Source organism: Paramormyrops kingsleyae, chromosome 13 (genome assembly GCF_048594095.1).
Source record: "Paramormyrops kingsleyae isolate MSU_618 chromosome 13, PKINGS_0.4, whole genome shotgun sequence".
Lineage (NCBI taxonomy): Eukaryota > Metazoa > Chordata > Actinopteri > Osteoglossiformes > Mormyridae > Paramormyrops > Paramormyrops kingsleyae.
In genome coordinates, this window is record NC_132809.1 from 17424071 (window position 1) to 17446756 (window position 22686).

Genomic DNA, 22686 nt, shown 5'->3' on the forward strand with positions numbered 1-22686 from the left:
TTATTTTAAAAAATTTATTGGTTTTTAAAACCACTTTTAAAAATCTCAACATCTGTGAGCACTTGCCGTTAAAAAAAAAAAAAAGAAATCAAAGAGAAACATTGCTGAAATGCCATTGAAAAAAATCACCAGACTACGGTCTGCTGTATCCCCGACAACACTGACAACATGGTGTGAAGTTCTACATGTCAAATGGAAGGGCTGTGTGGAGGTACTAGCGGGTCAGAGTCGGACAGCATAGGAGTAGCACAAACAGAGTATTTTCTTCATAGTCCAGACATCAGTGCTTATTTAATGGTTTCTCCAGGAAAAAAAATACCTTGAACTTTGCCATAAAAACATCCTTTTCATTAAAACACTAAAAAGCAAATAGGCATTAACAGAACAAGAACTGATATTAGTAAACATCAAAGAACAGATTTTTTTGAGTTAGCTATACCTTTGTGGTTGACAGAACCACTCATTACAGGCAAAGAAAGTGGTTACAAACAATATTCTGTACAAGAGAACGGACATACATGCACATCAATAATTATTTATCAACACGGTTAAGGAAATGTCTAATACCTTATTTTTTAAAAATTTTAAATCGAGTTTATATTCTCATGTATGAGAACGAGTGAAGGACTTATCTCACTGAGATTAAAGCACATTGCTACACAAGATATATAAACGTCATTTTCAAATTTTTTAAGCTTGTTATAAAAAATACTTTTTCTGCGGGCTTCAGTTGTTGCATTTGTCCTAAAAAATGATGCCCTGGTTCATTAAAAAGTTTAGTGCAATAGTGTGAACCTCTTGAAGCGCAATTAGATCTGAAGTGATTTTCCAGTGTCTGCTGCCACACTCCAGCACAGAAAGATGTGCAGCCTAATCTGACCTAAAGCTGCTTCTTTCCACAGTTGTCAGGCTATTGTCTTCAGTCCAGAGCACAGCCCTGATATTGGGGCAGAAGACATATTTTTACAGGATTTTGGGGGGTGGGTGGAGGGAGGACATTTCCAAGTAAAGGTGCAAAAAAGCCAGGAGCGAGTCACCCAGCTCATTCGACAGAGTAATATTTTTGGAAGGTGCACAGATGATTCTGAATGCAGACGACTTCATAACGCCACAGTGTCCTGCAAGACTGGATTTTCTTACCAGTGGTATTTACAAAGAGAGCTTCAACAAGGAATAGCACGAATTAAAGCAACAGTCGACAAAATTTGCGCAACGTCTGTCTTGCTACATGTTTTCATAAACCATAAGAGTAGTGTGGGCTTGTCAGCTTGCCTATAAAATCCTGGTTCCCAGTGCTACAGAGGAGCTGTCATGCTTAACCATCTCAGCCCCACAGAGTCAAACCGTCCGGCCTCCCCTTCCTCTGACACAGTGAAGTCTCCACCACAACCGTGCCTATCAAAGGTTTAGAAACCTGCAAACCTTAAAACATGCATTTTGGGTGGGAGGGTCAATGTAATTAACAAAATTTCATTTTGTCATGCTGATTTGAACAGCTTTTCTTTGGTAACAACATAAGGCTGATTCTCATTAAATGCCACTAAGGCAGCATCTGTCCACTGCCGACCCCATGCGACCGCAGGACTCAGAGCACCTAGTCCCATTTCACAGATCCCCCCTCCCCCCCGCTTTGGCCAAAGTAACTGGAATCTCAAAATGTGAGCTTCTGCTCTTTACACCAAAACTGCCTACTCTACACGGTGCCACCCATGCATGAGACAAGCAACTGTGCAACCAATCGCAAGACTGACTGCGGGCTAAAGAAGCTGAGGGTCGACTGGGCAGCACTACGACCGATGCTGCCCTCATCCGAAATGTTTCACTTTTGTATCATTAACTTGGTTTCCTTTTTAAAAAAGGAAAAAAAAATAATGGAAAAACAGGCTCCTTGAAATGAGCTGATTGATGGATCAGAAAAGCAGTGGATTGTCTGTTTGCTCTGAATTTCAGCCAACTGCCCCCCCGAACATGAAATGTTTATGTAACACCAACTGATTTCTCTGAATTCTATTGCCTTTCACACCCATGTAGACCCGGGACACATTCTGTACCATAAACCTTTTTGCAACCTTTATAATTTTGCAATAATCTCTACATAGATCTGGAATTGAATTCTTACAGACCATTCTGTAATAACTTAGACCAATGGATCATGCGGTAAAACGCTGAAGATAAACATTCAAGACCCATAAAGCCACCATCTGACAGGAATTAGAGGGGCTTTCATCTGTCACACAGACCTGCATAGATACAAAGTCATCAAGAAATTAACTGTCCACCAAAGAAGGAGAGGACATTTTACATTGCTTATCCCCAATTACCTCCGTCATAGACAGCATGTGCTTTGGCCTCCATAAAGCCTCTCTGGTGCCAAGTGGGCAACATCTAATATTTTTTTCTATCGTACAACAGCCAAACCACTTGTTTACAAGCTGGGCTACTGAACACACTTTGATTCCCCAAATAGTATGTATAGCATTTGCATTTTTATATAAAAAAAAAAACTAAAATAAAAAAAAAAACACTAAGCTGTATCCCTCACACCAGGTACACCGACGTGAAGTCACAGAAATTCCTTCCCTAGTTAACCATTCAGTTAACACGCATAAAACAAGCAGCCTGCATCTCATTGCAGATTCTAGCCACCGTCTATCACTGAGACTTGTGGAGGTTTCGGCTTGCACACCCAACAACGCATGTGACCCTCGACCTTTAGGTCTGCAGAGTCTGCAGTCATGGCTCCACAGAAGGCATCTATCACCTACAGGGCCTCACAGCAGATTCCCAAATGTTTAGGAGGGGGAAACAAGCTCTTCCCTTTTGAAAACACAGTAATGTTACAACAAACTACCTATGACTAAGCCACCACACAATATTGTCACTTATTTTGATATGCTCCTCCCGTGAAGCACCTAGCTTTTTTCTCTCTTCTGCACGGATGTGAGAACTCTAGCGAGGGAGTGTCTTCCTGCATTCTGATGGCAGCCTTTCAACCGAGAAACTGACGCAACGAGAGAAGCTATGGTTTTAACATATGTAAAAACTGATTCCGTTTCCCCTATATGAGGTTTCAGTTTAAGTCGCTCCCTCAGTTAGAGCCACTGGGTTCTGTCTGATGCTTCTGCAACTCACCGATACGTCAGACGTCCGAGTAACAGTCTGACCAGCTTGAAGATTTGTTTAAAATACTGCAGAGACATACGGTTCCTTCCAAGGTGGAAAGAATAGAAAGAAATAAGAAAGTGAAAAAGGAGTGGGAAACTGCACTTAACTCCTGCAACATATCTCCAGGACAGCAATGTCATTCACTGATCAGAACAACAATCTGAGATCTGGCTGTTGTGTCTCACTGGTGTGCAGAGTGTTGTTGCAGTGTGCTCTATAACTGTTACCAAAGATCAGGAAAAACAAAAAAAGACCTAAAAATAAAATAAACCAAGCATCAACCCAACATTTCCACTGTGTGTTGGTCTTTACTCTCCAGCCAATCAAAGTTAACAGAGTTCTCAGTGCAGATCTGCTGAAAAAGGGGATCGTTTTTCAGTTCCTCCAGTGTAGAATCTTCATACTGTCCCTGCTGCTGACTGGGGTCAAAAAGTAAATTAGTGTCCAGGTCATTGATGCTACTGGAGAGTTCAGAGGTCAATCTGATATCACTAGAGAAATCAGATGCCACAGAAGTGAGTTCAGAGACCATCTGCCCCGTCAGCTGGGAACCAGGGTTCAATGCATCATCCCCTAGAAGGTCCTTGACAGTGCTGTCAAAATCCAGAGGCTGCTGGCTTTCAGATGTGGCCTCTAGCTGGGTTTGCTCATTTTGCAGAGGCTGCCCCTGTTGCAGTTCTGGTTGCTGCTCTTCAGGACTCACTTGTGCCTGGCTACCTCTGGAGTATAAGCTCATCTGTTCGTTCCTGGCGTTCTTCATGAGGTAACTAGGCTTCTGGAACTGGCTGGGATTGTGGTTGGCATTCGTGTTGAGGAGGCTCTGATGGCCAGTGCCACCTTGGAAAGTGCTGGTGGTCTCCAGGATCTGGGTGAGGTTCATACGGGCTGTATAGTTGGAAGGCATGTTGTTGACACCCAAACCCCGGACAGCATCATCGCCATCAGGATCCATCTTGCTCAGCAGCACGCTTGTGATCTTCGTGCTGTTGTTAGTGGTCTGCACTGGCAGCATCTCAGTCTGCATCATCACATTAAGTGGGACCGACTGGCTCCTCTGGGCCATGTTACTACTGTCCATGTTTGGGCAGCTGTTAGCAAAAATGTTGAGCACCTCAGGGGTCACAGGTGAGTTGAACTGGGAGAGCATGGAGCCAGAGATGCTGGTGTGGACCGTGCTCCCGCTCATATTCCGCTGCCGTACCGCCGGGCTCACACTTCGACAGCGGAAGGTGCCACCGGCTGATGACACCATGACTTTGTTATCCAGAGGAGCAGGAACTGCGAAGCCTTCCTCCTTTGTCACAACAGTGGCCTGTTGCTGAACCGGGGAAACAGGTGTCAGACGGCCAAAGTTGGTATCATGCCTGGCTTGTGATTGATGTGACTGGCCAGGGATGGCAAAGGCGTGCGGTTTACGGAACTGGTCCTCCACCAAGTTCTGGTAGTTTGAGAGGATGCTGATGCCATTGTTGGAGATGGCTGAGGTACCTCCATCACTGTTATACCCGTTATTGATCCACTCCAGCTTGGCCTTGTCGGGGTGAGTAGCCGTGGGCCTCTGCATTGGCTTGCGCGGACTGCTTGAAACGATACTGGCATTGTGGTAGCCGATAATACTGGAGTTAATGGGTGTGAAGGCGAAGGGATTCCGACAGGAATCCACTGGACTTGGGGGGACACTAGTGCTGCAGTTCGAGTGTGGGGTGCCGACAGGGGTGTGCCGATTACTGCCCAGAGCCCCATCCACGGGAGTGGCGGGTGCCAGCCGAGAACAAGGGCTCTCCCGGGTCAAGCCAGGCCCCGCTGCCATCATCTCCGACGTAGGAGTCGGTGTAGGTGTGAGGGTGGGAGTGGTGCTGCTGTGAAGAGAGTGATAAAAAGCAACGTCCGTCTGATGACAGGACAGGACAGGACCCGGCCCTGCTGCTGACTGGCTCTGCAGAGATGCATCGACACAGCTGCCATACGACCGCAGGCTGTTCAGCTTCATCTGCTCCTCCATCTGTACTAGCTCTTCCACAATGCTGTCCTGGGTCATGTCATCATCATTGAATGGGAAATAATCCACACTGGGCTGGTGCCCAGTAAATTCAACATCCGGGTGGAGTGTCAGCTCATTTGAGGGAGGGGCCTGGGGCTCCATGGGCAGCTGGCCCATCACTGGTGTAGACCTATGGTCCAGCATCTGATGCACAAAAGCCTGCTGCTGAAGACAACCCAGCCGTCCTTCTTCCCAAATGGGGTTCTTCAACTCATCCATGATGGAGGTGTCTGTTAAGGCCAAACTGGTTTGCATGGCTGATGAACTACTGGCAATTTCTTTCAACAGTGCTTGACTGGAGGTGCTGGCAATGGCTCTGGGAGTAAGGCCACTGTCCTCGCTCTTCGAAGGCAGCCCTTCCCCTCTCAGCTGCGGGCTGGCCTGCAGTTTTGCAACAGTCTGGAAGATGCTGGGATTTCCAAGGGGCGAATCAGAGCGAGCGAGAATTCGAGTCGGTACAGTGGAGTTCAGTTTCACAGTCACTTTACAAGTGGTTGTTGCTGGTGCACTTTCAGGCCTGGCGGGGGTCCCTGGCTGGGGGGCCATCTTTGATGCATCACTGGGGCTTTCGGCACCACTCGCAGGGTGCTGGGTAATAAACACTTTTTTTACTGGCATTGATTCCAAACCAGCACCCGAGCGCTTCCTCAGACTCCTGGACCCTAAAGAGCTCTCCTTGGGTGACGTGGCAGTGGTGTTGGGGTGGGACGACAGAGCAATGGTGGTGTTCTGGCTTGAGATCGTTAGATATAAAGCATTTTCGCTTTTGTTACTGTTGGTATTGCTGCTGGCAGAAGCTGCCGCAGTGTTGGCACTGAAGGGAAACTTTTCACCACATGAGGTTCTGCCTGCCCCATCAGGCCCCAGAGCTCCCTTGCTGTAGGGTGTGGGTTCACTGGCAGCCCTTCGCTTAGCACCCCTCACACCCTCCGGATCACCGGCTGCTTCCTGAGTTGTGTTCAGCTGTTCGGCAATAGGGGCCCGGTTATCATCAGTTATGGCTTCAAGCTCCATCTTGACACTGGTGCTGGAGGTGGCGGCAGTGGGCAAACATGCAGTCTTTGTTGCGACAGGGGACCGCAAGGGGCTCTGCTGGCTGCTGTTGTGGGTCTGCAGGGGCTGGCGCTGCTCTTCCACCAGCCCGGTGCTGGTCACACCCGTCAAAACAGGCCGCAAGGTTGTTCCGCCAGGGCCGCTGCTGGCCGGCAGGGATATGGCCGTCATCTTCACCACATTGACGGGGGCCACGTGTGACGTGGGCACCACAGTTTTAATGGGGCTGTTGGTGATAAGCAGCGTCGGGGGGGAGCGCAGCGTCAGGGCACTGGCGGCAGAGGGCTTGGGGAGGATCTGGGGATAGCGGGAGCGGTTTGGAATGCGCTCACACACAGGGCTGCCGGAAACACTCGAGGACGCCTTGGCAGTCTGCTTTACTGGCTGGATGGGCTGGGAAACCACATGAAAGTTCATGGGCACAACTTTGTTCTCTGCTGCACCCATGGGGCTGGGAGAGGTCAGCTGTTTGGTCCTTGGTCCCTACATGGAAAGGGAGTGAAAAAGCCACGAGCATTTAGATAGGTTGCGAGAACAAACCAAGAAGAACAATATACCCAGGCTTTTGGACATTCATATGTATGAGGTTCTAGTTTGTATATAAAGTGTTGAGCATTTACAGGTACGTCCATGGGCTGCTGTGCAGCGCTTGCTTGATGCTCCGTATGACTTACCGTGATTGGACTAGGAACAGCAGCCACAACGATGCCGATGGTTGGCTGTGGGGAGAGCAGGGCGGGGCTTCCGCAGGAAATGCTGGGCCCCACGCAGGGTATGCCAGCCTCTGCCCTCCGAGCCTGGGTTGGGGTCGGGGTTTGCCCATCTCCCGGCAGCGGCGAGTGCAGCTTCTGCTCCTGCTGCTTCTTCTGGATCTTACGCTGCAGCTGCTGCTTGGCATCAACGGTGGGGGAGGGCAAGGTCTTTGCCTGGGGCTGGAAGGACCTGCTATCATCTACTGGCACGAAGGGACAGGACTCCACTGACGTCTTCATCCCACCTGGGGGCAGCAAATTAGGGGAAGATACAGCACTGAAATCCTGCATGAAGAAGAATTACATTTACTCAGCCAGAAAAAAGCATGCTTAGGAACAGTAAAAACCGAAAAAGGAGAAGAAAAAGAATAAAAAAAATGTTTTAATTCTTTTCACAGCTAATAGCACCAGATGAGAGACCCCAGTTAAAAGCCACCTGTGACCCCGAGAGGAGAAAACAAGGGGAGACTCTCGCTGGACTTCTTCATGGACGACTGCAATGAAACACTAAATCCCTACACTGGAATTCATTGTCCATCTGAAGCTAAGCAGGTTTGGGCCTGGCCAGTATTTGGATGGGAAACCGACAAGGAAAGCTAGATTGCTGCTGGGAGAGGTGCTGGTGTGGCCAGCAGGTCGGCCCATCCTGTGGTCTGTGCGGGTCCCAATGCCCCAGTGCAGTGACGGGGACACTGTGCCGTAAAAATGGTGCCACCCTTCGATGAGATATAAAACTGAGATCCTGACTCTCTGAGGTCAAAAAAGGTCCCTGAGCATCTGCTTGAAATAGTAGGGGTGGTACTCCGTTGTCCTGGCTAAAATTGCCCACTGTGGCCCTTTCAAATCTGGCCTCCTAATCATCTCCTAAGGTAACCATTCATTCATACAAGGTAACCCAGACTCCCCCTACAAACCGGCCTAAAATAATGCCAGTTTATTCTCTACCAGACCTCTACTCAGAAAGAGCCCGACCCATACCTGTGGATGTCCCCGTCATGAGTGTGAGGGCCGCCATGGACTTGGTGCTGATGTATTGGCTGTTGAGAAGGTAGCGGGCCAAGTCCTCCACGCAGTCAAACGATTGGCTCAGGACTTTCTGGGCCCACTCACACACCAGGCCACAGGCCGCCAGGCGTACCTCATCCTCAGCACTAGAGGGCACCCCCGAGGACTCCAGCACCTCACACTGACAAAGACAGCCAATCAGGATACCAATGCTGCCTCCACCAGCCAATGAGAGCAGTGACACCCTCCTCCCAATACTTCCTACGTGACAAACACTTCAATCAGAAGCTGTTCAGCTTTCTAACCTAGGCTGATCTTAAGTTCTACCACAAAACACAGATTCTGGATTCCAAAAGCCATTATTGAAGAGGACCTGAGTGGGACATCTGACCTTTACAAGGCAGCGCTGGTTGAAAGCCAGGGCATAGAGTTAATTTAGCAAGAGCAGCTTTACTGCAGTCTGGCACAACATGACCCTGACTTGTTGCGTTCAACGTACTACCAGGGCTAGATGATCAAGTATCATGAGCCGTTGCTCTCAGGTACGCAAAGAGCAGCACATGCTTTTCTTTAGTGGGGACAGAAGCCAGAAAATTATAACTTACCCCATCGCTTGTTTTATGCACATCCAGGTTGGGCAGAGATGGCACATGGACCATGGCTTTTTTCCTCAATCCACTATAGCAGTATGTATGATGTAGTTAAGGACCCGCACACCATGCTGAAGTTCTGAAACACGAAACTTCCCGTTTAGGATTTCAAAGCACACCCAAAGAACTTGTACAGGTCATACTCAAGTAGTCACAGGAAGTCTGCTTTCTCCAAGAAAAAAAAAACGAATAGAAAATTTTAGCATGGTGCTATTCCAGAGACAGCCACTTCTTTATGACCTTTGACCTTTGTTAAAGGGCTGCCCCACTGGTTTAGGGGTGCCACAGTCAGTTAGCGAAAAGAGAAGCCAGGATGAGGGAGGGGTATTTCTCAGCAACAGGGGAAGCAGGGTGTTGGTGTCCGTCACCAAACCCTCCGGCCACAGTGCCTGGGGGCTCTTTTCATAAATGTTCCTCCCATCTGAGTATCGCACAACACAGCTGAAGAAACCATCACTGCATGGTTTCCGTGGTGGCGAGATCTCTGCAGCGAGACCTCAGAGGAACACGTGAGCACATTTAGACCAGTCGCTGATTCAGGCACAAACACTGGACACACTGGACCACGCACATCACAGCAGCTGGGCATGGTGCGAGTCACTGGCAATGGCTGATGGGTTCAAAACTGATCCTAAATGGCAGCTTAATGCATGCCAGTTCTGAACATGTGACCATAGGGCACTGTTACCTGGTCTGTGTGCCATGACAGAAGTAACTTCAATATACTTAGGCTGAAACCCTGAATTTACTGTGCTAAGTAAAAGATTATATACAACAAAAGTAGCACTACTTATAATCTGCAGTAAGGATTAGTATAGAACCAAGTAAGGATTAGTATAGATTAGTATAGAACCAGCTAAATAAAAGTAAAGCACTACAGTCGACCTTCTGCATTATGATTTTCCCAACTGCGGTTTTGATATATTGTGGGGTCGGCATAAGAAATCAAATGGGAGTTTTTGGGAAAGCCACAGACGACACGCAATAAGTTTAGTAACTCATAAATGCATTAAATATACTAGAGTGCTGGTTTGGAGGATGCCATGCGCGTTTACGGAAGCCTCTCACGCGATATCTCACAGTGATCTTTATATCTTGCATTTCTCATATATTTTCACCTCACTACACTCCACTTGCATGCTCGCTTCACTCGCCAAGGAAAGTAAGGAGACCAAAAAGGTTTACACAATTTTTCCAGATTGCGGTGGGTCTGTATTCCCATTTTTTTTCTTAACCATGAATAATGATCCCTTTCATGTCTCTAAGTCAATAGCGGAGAAGCCCTATTTGCACACACATCAGTACTGCTTTCTTTCTTTCTGGACAGCTGCAAGCATTTCCAAAACATTTTTGAGACTGAAATTACAGCGAGTGGTAAGACAATAGACATCCACACTGACAGGCAGTGGCCAGCATCTCATAAGCCCCTGATCACCATGAACCACAAATCAGGATAAAGGATATTTGGATTTGCCTCTCATGCCAAGCCGTCGCGCCTTCATATTAGGAAAGACGTTTTTCATGATCTTCCCAAAGTCGGCAGCACTGAGAGGATGGTAGCCGAGATTGTCACAGTAACTTCTGCAAGAGAGGACAGTAAAATACGAGTCACTTTGCCACCAGATCACGCTCAGCATTTCAGTTTGGACTGTTAACAGATTGTTAGCAGAATGTTAAATGTCTCAGGAGTTCAGCTCGAAGGCTTCCTAAAAGTAGATCCCATGCCAGTTACAATTCATCAGTGGACAGGCATCTTGTGAAAGTTGTGGTTTAGCAGGTTTCAACCCGATTCAACCCGATCTGTGATGAAGAAGAGCGACAGGTCCTCCCCCGGCCAGTCCTCACTTGTACTCATCATAGACCTCCTGCTTGGGGAGGGAGGTGTCTGGATGCTCCTCTAAGTGATTCTGGATCCAGTTGAAGGCGTGTGTCTGCTGCGTGCGGCTGGACAACAAGGAGGTCTGCTCGCTGGAGGAAGATAAGGGCATGAGCGAGCAAGCGAGCAAAGCGACAGGCTGAATACCGCAGCAAACCAGGGATATTTAACAACATCACACTGAAAGGAGATGGGTGGGGGAGGGGCAGGCAGAGGTGGAGATTCTCACATCCATGATGACGGGAGTTTGGGGAAAAGGCCAAGACAGACGGCGGCAATTCATGGGATATTTACCACTTGTCACTGCCATTGCTGGGACCAGAAGGCAACTTCAGGTAGAGGTAGAGTTTTTCAATGTCTGTAAACTTCTCAACATCTTGCTGTAAAGACAAAATGCAATTTTCTTAAGCACAAGTTTTAGTTGTTTATAATCTGCAGAGGGACTTGGGGGGGGGGGTACATTTAGAGCAAGAAGAATTCATACCCTGCTCTGTAATCACAGGGGGCCAATGTGGATTTTATGTACGGAGACAATGTCACCACTGACAAATGACAGGTGGGCGGGACTCCATAACCACTAACACCATCTGCTCCATCAGCGTTAATAAGGTGGGGGCGAAGGATGAATGAGTTTTAATTCGACACCCACCTCAATCATACAATGCAATGCATGTTTATCTGAGGTTTCCCGACCCCTGACACCCTCCCTCACTTCTCTGATTCAATTACAACCCTGCTCTCTGAAGGACTCCTCCAAAAGCATGTCTTTAATACACCTCAAAAATCTGACCAATCAGCTGTCCTGTTCTCTCATTGCCTAGCAAGTGATCTCTTGCGCAGTTTGCTAAGTGTTTGTCTTGGTATAGATCTTCACATCAATGAGTGTAGGATTTCACAGAGTCATTAATGACATGGGAATTAACAAGTCTCCAGAGATCCATGGAGCCAAAACTGCCATCTTGGGCACAGTGTAGTTAACGCACAAGCTCTGTGTTTAGATGTTACTCTGATGTCGGTCAGAGAGAAACACCAGCAAAAAATGAGAGAAGATTCCCAACATAAAGCAGCAGTAGTTCAGTGGTTAAGGAGCCAAGATTGCTACCCAAAGTTCAGAAGGACCCACTTGGTGTACTTTTTCAAAAAGGCTATTAGCCAATGTTTAATTGTATAAAACTGCGCAACAGTTTGGAAGCAATTCTAATTCATAAATTTAAAACACTGAAAAAAGGGAAATATGACTATTCATATTGCAACTGTCCAGGAGAGAGAGACGGGCAGGCGGGCAGGATGGGGGGCAGGAGAGAGAGACGGGCAGGCAGGCAGGGTGGGGGGCAGGAGAGAGAGACGGGCAGGCAGGCAGGTGGGGGGCAGGAGAGAGAGACGGGCAGGCGGGCAGGTGGGGGGCAGGAGAGAGAGACGGGCAGGTGGGCAGGGTGGGGGGCAGGAGAGAGAGACGGGCAGGTGGGCAGGGTGGGGGGCAGGAGAGAGACGGGCAGGTGGGCAGGGTGGGGGGCAGGAGAGAGAGACGGGCAGGTGGGTAGGGTGGGGGGCAGGAGAGAGAGATGGGCAGGTGGGCAGGGTGGGGGGCAGGAGAGAGAGACGGGCAGACGGGCAGGCGGGCAGGGTGGGGGGCAGGAGAGAGAGACGGGCAGGCGGGCAGGGTGGGGGGCAGGAGAGAGAGACGGGCAGGCGGGCAGGGTGGGGGGCAGGAGAGAGAGACGGGCAAGCGGGCAGGGTGGGGGGCAGGAGAGAGAGACGGGCAGGTGGGCAGGGTGGGGGGCAGGAAAGAGAGACGTGCAGGTGGGCAGGGTGGGGGGCAGGAGAGAGAGACGGGCAGGCGGGGGGCAGGAGAGAGAGACGGGCAGGTGGGGGGCAGGAGAGCGAGACGGGCAGGTGGGCAGGGTGGGGGGCAGGAGAGAGAGACGGGCAGGTGGGCAGGGTGGGGGGGCAGGAGAGAGACAGGCAGGTGGGCAGGGTGGGGGGCAGGAGAGAGAGACGGGCAGGTGGGCAGGGTGGGGGGCAGGAGAGAGAGACGGGCAGGTGGGCAGGGTGGGGGGCAGGAGAGAGAGACGGGCAGGTGGGCAGGGTGGGGGGCAGGAGAGAGAGACGGGCAGGCGGGCAGGGTGGGGGGCAGGAGAGAGAGACGGGCAGGTGGGCAGGGTGGGGGGCAGGAGAGAAAGAAATGGGCAAACAGATAGTGGGGTGGACAGGGAGATAGGCAGGTGGGCGGGGGAGGAGGAGAGAGCAAGGGGGTGAGGGAGGGGGACAGAAAGGCTGGAACACATCAACAGCTGATGCAGAAGAGGCACTGTGGCAGCAGACATTCCTTCCCCCCACACAGGTCTGAGGTAAGTCTGAACCTACACCTCAGTGTAGCAGTTTAGTTATTGGCCAAATTTAAGAAATGTAAGCAAACTAAAAAATCGCCTTCAAACATCAAAGATAAAGATGGGTGGAGGTGCTGGGTTAGCGCTCAAAGGGGGAGGGGCTTTACAACCAAAGGGAGATTCAAGAGTGGTGGCGGCCACTGATGCCACATAGGAGCCTGTCAGGGGATGGGGGTCATTCACAATTCCTCAGCCCAACTAATGTCACGTTACAGTCCCCCGCCTGGGGTTGAAAGCCTAACCAGTGCTGGGCAATGTGGTTCTGATCAATCAGTGGAGCAAAACCTCCCTTAGCAAGAGAGAGCACCCTGCAAGCCGCGTCCGGTAAAACACTCAACATCCAAAGTTCTAGGGTACCTGGGGTGGATACAGGGACAGCGAGAAATGGACAGGCCTCGGCCATGTGAGCGCACAACTGGTTTCAAAGTTACACGTACAAAAGAAAAGAGTCAACAAAAGCCACAACATCCGCAGTTAGAGCAGACAGGTCGCAGACCATACCCCCGCCTCAGTCTCTGACTTCCTCATCGACCCCCACGGACACTGCGCGGCTGTTTAAAGAGGCAGTCACATCAGACTGTCCTGAACGATGTGGGATGGCAGAAAGAGAGAGAGACAAAAGAAAGAAGACAGGAATAACAGTGTAATGATCCTCTGTTCATTCCTCAATGAAAAGGGAAGTCTGAGCAAATGTCACAGGACAACTCAGGACAAATGGCTGAAAAGAGGACAGACGGATAGATACCGAAAAACACACACACACGGCTCCATAAGGTCCCCAACCAAACACGACTGTAAATGTCATTAAGAAATGGCAGCAGCCGCAATAAACAAACAGAAAAAAGGGAAGGGGCCATTTAAAGGTGCAGACGCTGCAGGATGGCTGGCAGAAACAGCTACATTTATATTTACTTAGCACAGACTTTCGTCCAAAGCAAGATAACGGATACATTAGCTGGTGACGGGATAAATATAGTGACACACACTATATTAGCAACACATTGCTGTTCACGATCAATCGTAAAAGCATTCACTAGAAGTTCACTAGAAGTGACACTGTATCGATACAGGAATCAGGGAAAAACAAAGTAGGCCTTTTACTAATAAGGCTCACGTGATGGTACCATAAATTATAAAAGGGTGAAATGAAGTTTTCGACCAGAGAATACTGGCGTATACGCAGAAAAAGAGGATTAAGGGTAACATGAGAACCACCCCCACCTGATCACGTTCATTATCACAGGAGTTTAATGAGGCGTTCTTCACTCACCAAAATGTTGTCCACTTTTGATTGTACAGATTTGCTGGGGAGAGGAAGGAGAGACAAGTTAGTGGAAAGGTAACCTGAGAAATGGGGTTTAAGCACATTTATTAATAAATGGAGAAAATGTGATGCATGCATCTCCCCCCACTTCCAGGACATGACCAGTATACCCTGAGGCCTGAGGCACCCCCCAAGCCCATTAATAAAAATAAAAACGGTGACATTAATAGCCCTCCACCGGCACCGAGAAAGATTTCCCATGACTTTCTTGTAAAGCGAAAGTTAGCAAAGGGTCCCGGAGTCACAAAGCTCCCTCACAGACAGACAGACAAGGCACAGCAGGCCAGTCTTCAGACAGACAGACAGACAGACAAGGCACAGCAGGCCAGTCTTCAGACAGACAAGGCACAGCAGGCCAGTCTTCAGACAGACAGACAAGGTACAGCAAACCTGCCTTCAGACAGACAGACAGACAAGGTACAACAAACCTGCCTTCAGACAGACAGACAAGGTACAGCAATCCTGCCTTCAGACAGACAGACAAGGTACAGCAGGCCAGCCTTCAGACAGACAGACAAGGTACAGCAGGCGAGCCTTCAGACAGACAGACAAGGTACAGCAGGCCAGCCTTCAGACAGACAGACAAGGTACAGCAGGCCAGCCTTCAGACAGACAGATAAGGTACAGCAGGCCAGCCTTCAGACAGACAGATAAGGTACAGCAAACCTGCCTTCAGACAGACAGACAAGGTACAGCAGGCCAGCCTTCAGACAGACAGACAAGGTACAGCAGGCCAGCCTTCAGACAGACAGACAAGGTACAGCAGGCCAGCCTTCAGACAGACAGATAAGGTACAGCAAACCTGCCTTCAGACAGACAGACAAGGTACAGCAAACCTGCCTTCAGACAGACAGACAAGGTACAGCAGGCCAGCCTTCAGACAGACAGACAAGGTACAGCAGGCCAGCCTTCAGACAGACAGACAAGGTACAGCAAACCTGCCTTCAGACAGACAGACAAGGTACAGCAGGCCAGCCTTCAGACAGACAGACAAGGTACAGCAGGCCAGCCTTCAGACAGACAGATAAGGTACAGCAGGCCAGCCTTCAGACAGACAGATAAGGTACAGCAAACCTGCCTTCAGACAGACAGACAAGGTACAGCAGGCCAGCCTTCAGACAGACAGACAAGGTACAGCAAACCTGCCTTCAGACAGACAGACAAGGTACAGCAGGCCAGCCTTCAGACAGACAGATAAGGTACAGCAGGCCAGCCTTCAGACAGACAGATAAGGTACAGCAACCCTGCCTTCAGACAGACAGACAAGGTACAGCAGGCCAGCCTTCAGACAGACAGACAAGGTACAGCAAACCTGCCTTCAGACAGACAGACAAGGTACAGCAGGCCAGCCTTCAGACAGTCAGACAAGGTACAGCAAACCTGCCTTCAGACAGACAGACAAGGTACAGCAGGCCAGCCTTCAGACAGACAGACAAGGTACAGCAGGCCAGCCTTCAGACAGTCAGACAAGGTACAGCAGGCCAGCCTTCAGACAGACAGACAAGGTACAGCAGGCCAGCCTTCAGACAGTCAGACAAGGTACAGCAGGCCAGCCTTCAGACAGTCAGACAAGGTACAGCAAACCTGTCTTCAGACAGACAGACAAGGTACAGCAGGCCAGCCTTCAGACAGACAGACAAGGTACAGCAGGCCAGCCTTCAGACAGTCAGACAAGGTACAGCAAACCTGTCTTCAGACAGACAGACAAGGTACAGCAGGCCAGCCTTCAGACAGTCAGACAAGGTACAGCAAACCTGTCTTCAGACAGACAGACAAGGTACAGCAGGCCAGTCTTCAGACAGTCAGACAAGGTACAGCAAACCTGTCTTCAGACAGACAGACAAGGTACAGCAGGCCAGCCTTCAGACAGTCAGACAAGGTACAGCAAACCTGTCTTCAGACAGACAGACAAGGTACAGCAGGCCAGCCTTCAGACAGTCAGACAAGGTACAGCAAACCTGTCTTCAGACAGACAGACAAGGTACAGCAGGCCAGCCTTCAGACAGTCAGACAAGGTACAGCAAACCTGTCTTCAGACAGACAGACAAGGTACAGCAGGCCAGCCTTCAGACAGTCAGACAAGGTACAGCAAACCTGTCTTCAGACAGACAGACAAGGTACAGCAGGCCAGCCTTCAGACAGTCAGACAAGGTACAGCAAACCTGTCTTCAGACAGACAGACAAGGCACAGCAGGCCAGTCTTCAGACAGTCAGACAAGGTACAGCAAACCTGTCTTCAGACAGACAGACAAGGCACAGCAGGCCAGCCTTCAGACAGTCAGACAAGGTACAGCAAACCTGTCTTCAGAAAGACAGACAAGGCACAGCAGGCCAGTCTTCAGACAGTCAGACAAGGTACAGCAAACCTGTCTTCAGACAGACAGACAAGGTACAGCAGGCCAGTCTTCAGACAGTCAGACAAGGTACAGCAAACCTGTCTTCAGACAGACAGACAAGGTACAGCAGGCCAGCCTTCAGACAGACAGACAAGGCACAGCAGGCCAGCCTTCAGACAGTCAGACAAGGTACAGCAGGCCAGCCTTCAGACAGACAGACAAGGCACAGCAGGCCAGTCTTCAGACAGTCAGACAAGGTACAGCAAACCTGTCTTCAGACAGACAGACAAGGTACAGCAGGCCAGTCTTCAGACAGTCAGACAAGGTACAGCAAACCTGTCTTCAGACAGACAGACAAGGTACAGCAGGCCAGTCTTCAGACAGTCAGACAAGGTACAGCAAACCTGTCTTCAGACAGACAGACAAGGTACAGCAGGCCAGCCTTCAGACAGACTGACAGACAAGGTACAGCAAACCTGCCTTCAGACAGACAGACAAGGCACAGCAGGCCAGTCTTCAGACAGACAGACAAGGCACAGCAGGCCAGTCTTCAGACAGTCAGACAAGGTACAGCAGGCCAGCCTTCAGACAGTCAGACAAGGTACAGCAAACCTGCCTTCAGACAGACAGACAAGGCACAGCAGGCCAGTCTTCAGACAGTCAGACAAGGTACAGCAGGCCAGCCTTCAGACAGTCAGACAAGGTACAGCAGGCCGGCGCCAATAACAGCAAAAATGTAAAAAAAAAAAAAAAAGTAAAAATATTGAGCTCAGCATTATTTCAAAATTTCCAGTCTTCAGTTTCTACTTGTTACATAAGTATGGATGCATTTCAGGCAGAACTAATAGTCGAATTTTGCCAGTGATTATTTGATTATTTGAATATTTGATAAAGGCCACCCCAAGAGAGTTGGCAGGGACATCCCAAACTGGGACATCTGCACCCTCAAATGAACAGTGAAATAGCATGTGGCTAGCATGTGGCTCAGAGGGGAAAGCCTCAATGCCTATGACCAGAAGGTTGCTGGTTCGCACCCACCCTCAGAAGAATAGTCACACGTCTAAGGGCCCTTCAGCAAGGACCTGGGTGGGAACATGACAACTGCAGCAGGCTCATGCTCGCAAAGATACTTTGTGGCATTACTGTGTACCAGATGCTAAATAGGGGCCTTTATTATAATTGGTATGAGGCATATTATTTGCTAAACTTTGGTTTGCTTTACTCATAAATAATTATAAATTTACCCAAAAAGTGAGTGCAAAAATGTTGCCTGAATCCTATAGGGTATTACCATGAAAGCAGGTAGGCCTTTAGCTTAATTTATTTAAAATATTTCCTAAAACTGGGTATATTTTACTCAAAAAAAAAAGAAGTTTAAATTTACCATGGAAAAGTAAACGCAGATTGTTGCCTTACTTTGTGTACATTCGATAGGTTACTTTGTTCACTGCAGCTGAAGCCAGCAGCGTCCCCGGTGACTCGTGTTCACTCCCGTCACGCAGCAACTATCCTATCCCTGCCCATGAAACACAGAAGACGCTGGGAGAAGCTGGGTGTGCAGGTGACCTCCACAGGGCTCCAGCGAGGGACTCATGGGCCCAAACTGAACAATCACACACAGGCTCCTGGGTGGGGGCCGCTCTGAATTTCACCAGCTCAGGTGCTTGAAGTCATGCTCTGTTTCTCTCTTGGTTTACTGCTCTGAAAGCAGTCCCATCAAAAGCCAAATGAATGATTTGATCCTCTGGGCCATTAGTGTCTTCTACCAACCTCAGATTCCCAGGATGCACTATTCTAGGCTCAGGCTTATTCTTGCTGGTTACAAGATCATAAATGCTGCCGGCCAACAACATACCCATTTGATACCTACAGTTTTTCTTATAACTCGCCTAACAAAATTCAATGTGTCTGGTCGGCTTGCATTCCCCCACCAACCGAGGCGAGATGTGGATCTTGGCTCCAAGACAAACACATCTGTGCTGCTACTTCCACTGCTAAACCAATGACAATAAATGAGAAGCTTCAATAAGTCTGTGAGACCAGGGTTCCAGTCTGACTCAGCAGGTTAGGATGTGCTCAATGAGATCAGATAGTCACAGGTTCAAATCCCAGGGTCAGAAGAGTGGCTTCACTGTCAGGCTCTTGAGCAAGGCCCTTAACCCCAATTATTCTAGGGAAGGGATGTAGCAATATGAAAATTTAATGTCATGATTGTAATGATCAAAATTATCATGATTATCAGTATTACCACGGTATTATTAAAATGTACTGGAAATGTCAAAGCGATATTTCACAAAGTTTTATATTGGAAAATAAATTAGCAGCACTGTGCACCTTTTGTTTGCACAAACATTAAAATAACGTAAGCAACACCATATGTAAACATATGAAAGCCATATCAAACGTGCATTAACATTAAAAATCTACCATTTGATCATTCTTTCTCAAAGATGTACATCACTTTGGAAAACTGTGTCTGCTTGATAAATGTGAATATAACACGGCTTCATTTCAGATCTCCATCGTAGGGCTGGGCAATTTGCAATCTTGATATATTTTGGTCAAATGGCTATACAAAATATATATCCCAATATTTTTTTGAAGGGGGGGAAAAATTAATCTGTAAACCAAAGCCATACAAAACGACTCAAAAACACATTTATTTATCAAAATAAAGGATGAAGTACATGACAAATGAATGAAGGTAGCCTCAATTAACTTCATATCAGCCTAAAGATTTAACACATCAGCTTGTCAACATCAGATTTTAATGACGCCCTGTGACAAACTCACAACACAGGAACTGCAATTAAATACACTCTGATGGTGCACTGCCACCAGGAACAGAGATATTTTTGTGCCAGGCAGCTTAATGTGGGGAAGATGACAGCATGTTCCTTCCACCATGGAAGGGGATCTGCGTTGTGCTTTGCTGGTCCTGACACCAGCTCATTTAACAGTTCACTCTCAATTGTTTGCTTCTGATGCTGTGGGGCAGGTGGGGGCTGTCTGTGAAAAAGCTTGCAAGGGATCTTTTCTTTTTTAAGTGGTGCCTCTTGGCGGCTCTGCAGGCTCAGGCACAGCGCGCACGACGGCCGCAGGCTCAGGCACAGCGCGCACGACGGCCGCAGGCTCAGGCACAGAGCGCACGACGGCCGCAGGCTCAGGCACAGCGCGCACGACGGCCGCAGGCTCAGGCACAGCGGAATCACTTGTGCCATGACAATGCTGGTCAGAGGCCAGAGACTCCATTTCCCATACAGCTCTGAGTTCCAGTGCCTCCAGCTTGTCAGCTGTAATATGTGCATTTAAATCATGAATCACCAAATGATGCCAACAGGTCGCGAGTTGATGGGTCTGCATACTTTTCATTCACGTAATCCACAATGGCAGATTTGATGGATTTGCCAAGCTGATCATCTCCTTCATTGTGTGCCAGGATGGCTGATTTGAGAAGTTGGAGCGCTGGATGGACATATGACAAGGTGACATTGTCCGGCCCTGACAGAGCATCAGTAAATTCATGAAGAGATTTCACAGCTTTCCGGACTTCAGGCACCTCAGTATTTAACTGGGTAAGAACAAGATGCCTAGATTTTTTTTATCAAAGGACAGGACTTTTGCAAGTGCCCCCTGTCCTGCTCCAGGAGCCTCTCCATCCTGGCTTGATCTGCAGCGTGTTGGCATCTCTGTGACGAGCTGGTGAGCATGCAGACCCCAGCTAGCTTTCTCTCCCTCCACCAGCTACACGAGAAGCCTACCCACAATTCTTTTACATAAAGAAACTGCCTGGGTCACACGGTCTTCATCCACGCCATGTCCTGTAATAAAACATGATTTTACTTTTTAATATTTTACATTCATGTTAAAAGGAAGCTCACTTAGATCTAACAAATCTGATTAACATTTCACTGCACACTAGAAATGCATTTCATTTGTTATTGTAATATTAACTTGGTAGGTTTAAATAAAATGCTTTTGTTTATAAAAAAAAAAATTATTCTGTAAAACACTTCATTTTTGGAAAAAAATCATCTAGCCCAAGGGCATTTTACATTTTATGCTATAGCTAATTCAAGAGGACATTCACTTGAAATAAGTAAGTTTAATTGACAGGAATCACTGTAAAGGTAAGCAATTCAAATCCTTACTGCTTAATTCGGGCTTTGATAAATAACACTTAAGCAGTTAATCTTTTTTATTTATTTATTTATTTTAAACTTACCAATTGCCAAATATAGTCGCTGCCCAAACCACTGCATCCTTTGCCACTTCAGCGACTGCACTGCTTTGATAACGTTGCTCCCACTGTCGGCCATAATGCCGAGCAGCCTCTTCCCATTGAGCCTCCAGTTTGCGATGGCATCTTGCAGGGCTTCGGCTATATACTCCCCAGTATGGCTTTCGGAGAAACCGCTTGTTTGCAGACATGCACCTTTAATCTCCCACTCTTCAATTAAATCAACAGTCACACTCAAATAGGGCCTTTGGCTCGCAGCTGTGGTTTGTCCATGTAAAAGTTGCTAACACAAAATGCTTTAATTTTGATAACTGGTCGGTAAGGGTATGTCTGACGGGAGGACACGTGTTAGGCAACACTTTTCTTACAAAGTAATTGCGACTGGGCGATTTATATCACGAGTCAAGAGTTTTGATCAGTCGTTTAAAAGGCACCGTCTTCCAATATCGAGACGGGAAGCATACCTTTGCTATGCTGTATGCCACTCCGCTCTCCACTTCTCTTTTCGTAAGGTGAGGCATGAGCAAATAAAGCTTGCAATGCCATTTGAATTAGACTTGCAAGGTGGCGAATGCTTCTTAACCGCAGCAGTAGCACAGAGCTTAACAGCCTTGTCGTACTGTATTTTGTGCCGCCGTTGTAAGTGATGGAAAAAGATGGGCAGTGCTCCCGCTGTGACCCTACCTCTGTTCAGTGTTCCCTGCAGATTTTGCGATGTTGCTGTTCATCTGACATGCAAAATCCAAACCACCTCCAAATAACTGAACCACTGTTCTTTTTACATACTAGGTCATATTCACTGAAGACTTTTGTGTCATTCCCGTCCGTGTTGCTAGCTATGATGTCTGCATGTTTGCGTGCATTTGTGCATTCATGCGACTAAAGGTGGGGTTCTTAAAGCAGAGGAAACCCGGAGCAGACAGAGAGAAGGTGAAGGTTTTCCACAATATGAAACTGAACTTTATTTTTAAATCTTGACATATCAGCCCTACTCCATCGTACCAAGAGCCTAACGCAACTACGGACATAGACAGGCAGACTGGGGACTCCTGCTTATGTGGTAGAGGACCAGAGAGGCTCGGCACTCAAGGCAGCAGACGTGTGGCAGCGTGCATTATTCAACCCATTCGGCCATTCATTACACAATCAAAAGCGGATTGGGAAGCTGTGGATCGTATGAGCGATGAGCCACCCATCCAACCGCAGACTGCGCATACAGCCATGCGTCCGCTGGGACTGCAGCAAAGGCCAGCTCTGTACCATGAGAGTGTTCAACCACACAGCTTGGAAGAAAACACCAGGATCAAAATCGACAGATGAGACAGGTCCCGCAAGCTGCTCTCCTGATGCAAACAAGAACACACGCTGGGCTGGACCCAAACCCAAAATCCGGAGGTTCGGAATCCCGAAGAACACTAAAACTCATTAGCATAGCGCCCATGGTCTCCAGAGGTCTGACTTCAGCTTAGACACCTTTTTAAGTGGCCACGGTCTCGCTGAAGCTGAACTGTGTGTCTAGACAGTCTCTGAAGCACATTGCTCACTCTGCTGTGGATGTTCAGTGACTCCTCAGCTCCAGCATAGCAGTGGATCACCTCTCTCCTGGCACGAGCCAAAGAAAGCCCCCCTCAGTCATACTACAGGGTCCTGCCTGCGTTTCATTTACATAGCATTAGGAGACCTCAGTCATACGTGTGACTCGAGGCCGGGAGCCCATCCCTCCAGCATGGGGGGGGTAATGTTATTCTTAGCTCCCAGACAGCTTCTCAGTGCCACCACACCTGTGCCAAGGACAGATCTCATCCACAGGGGTAGCATGTGCAACAACCCTATAGCACAGCTCACTGGTGTCAGATG

General features: G+C 48.5%; 1 protein-coding gene across 2 annotated transcripts in view; it reads right to left on the reverse strand.

Moving 5' to 3' along the window:
• LOC111846690 (DNA-binding protein RFX7-like) overlaps positions 1-22686 on the reverse strand; it is a 26779-nt gene continuing 4093 nt past the window's right edge. The window contains exons 2-9 of one of the 2 annotated variants that reach the window (XM_072698307.1): positions 14200-14233; positions 10837-10922; positions 10512-10634; positions 10128-10247; positions 8622-8703; positions 7990-8197; positions 6934-7256; positions 1-6742 (exon numbers count right to left, since the gene is read on the reverse strand). In XM_072698307.1, coding sequence (XP_072554408.1) covers positions 3443-6742; positions 6934-7256; positions 7990-8197; positions 8622-8703; positions 10128-10247; positions 10512-10634; positions 10837-10922; positions 14200-14233 — 4276 coding nt within the window. In that variant the 3' untranslated portion in view covers positions 1-3442. The other variant, XM_023817131.2, reaches the window with a different exon arrangement.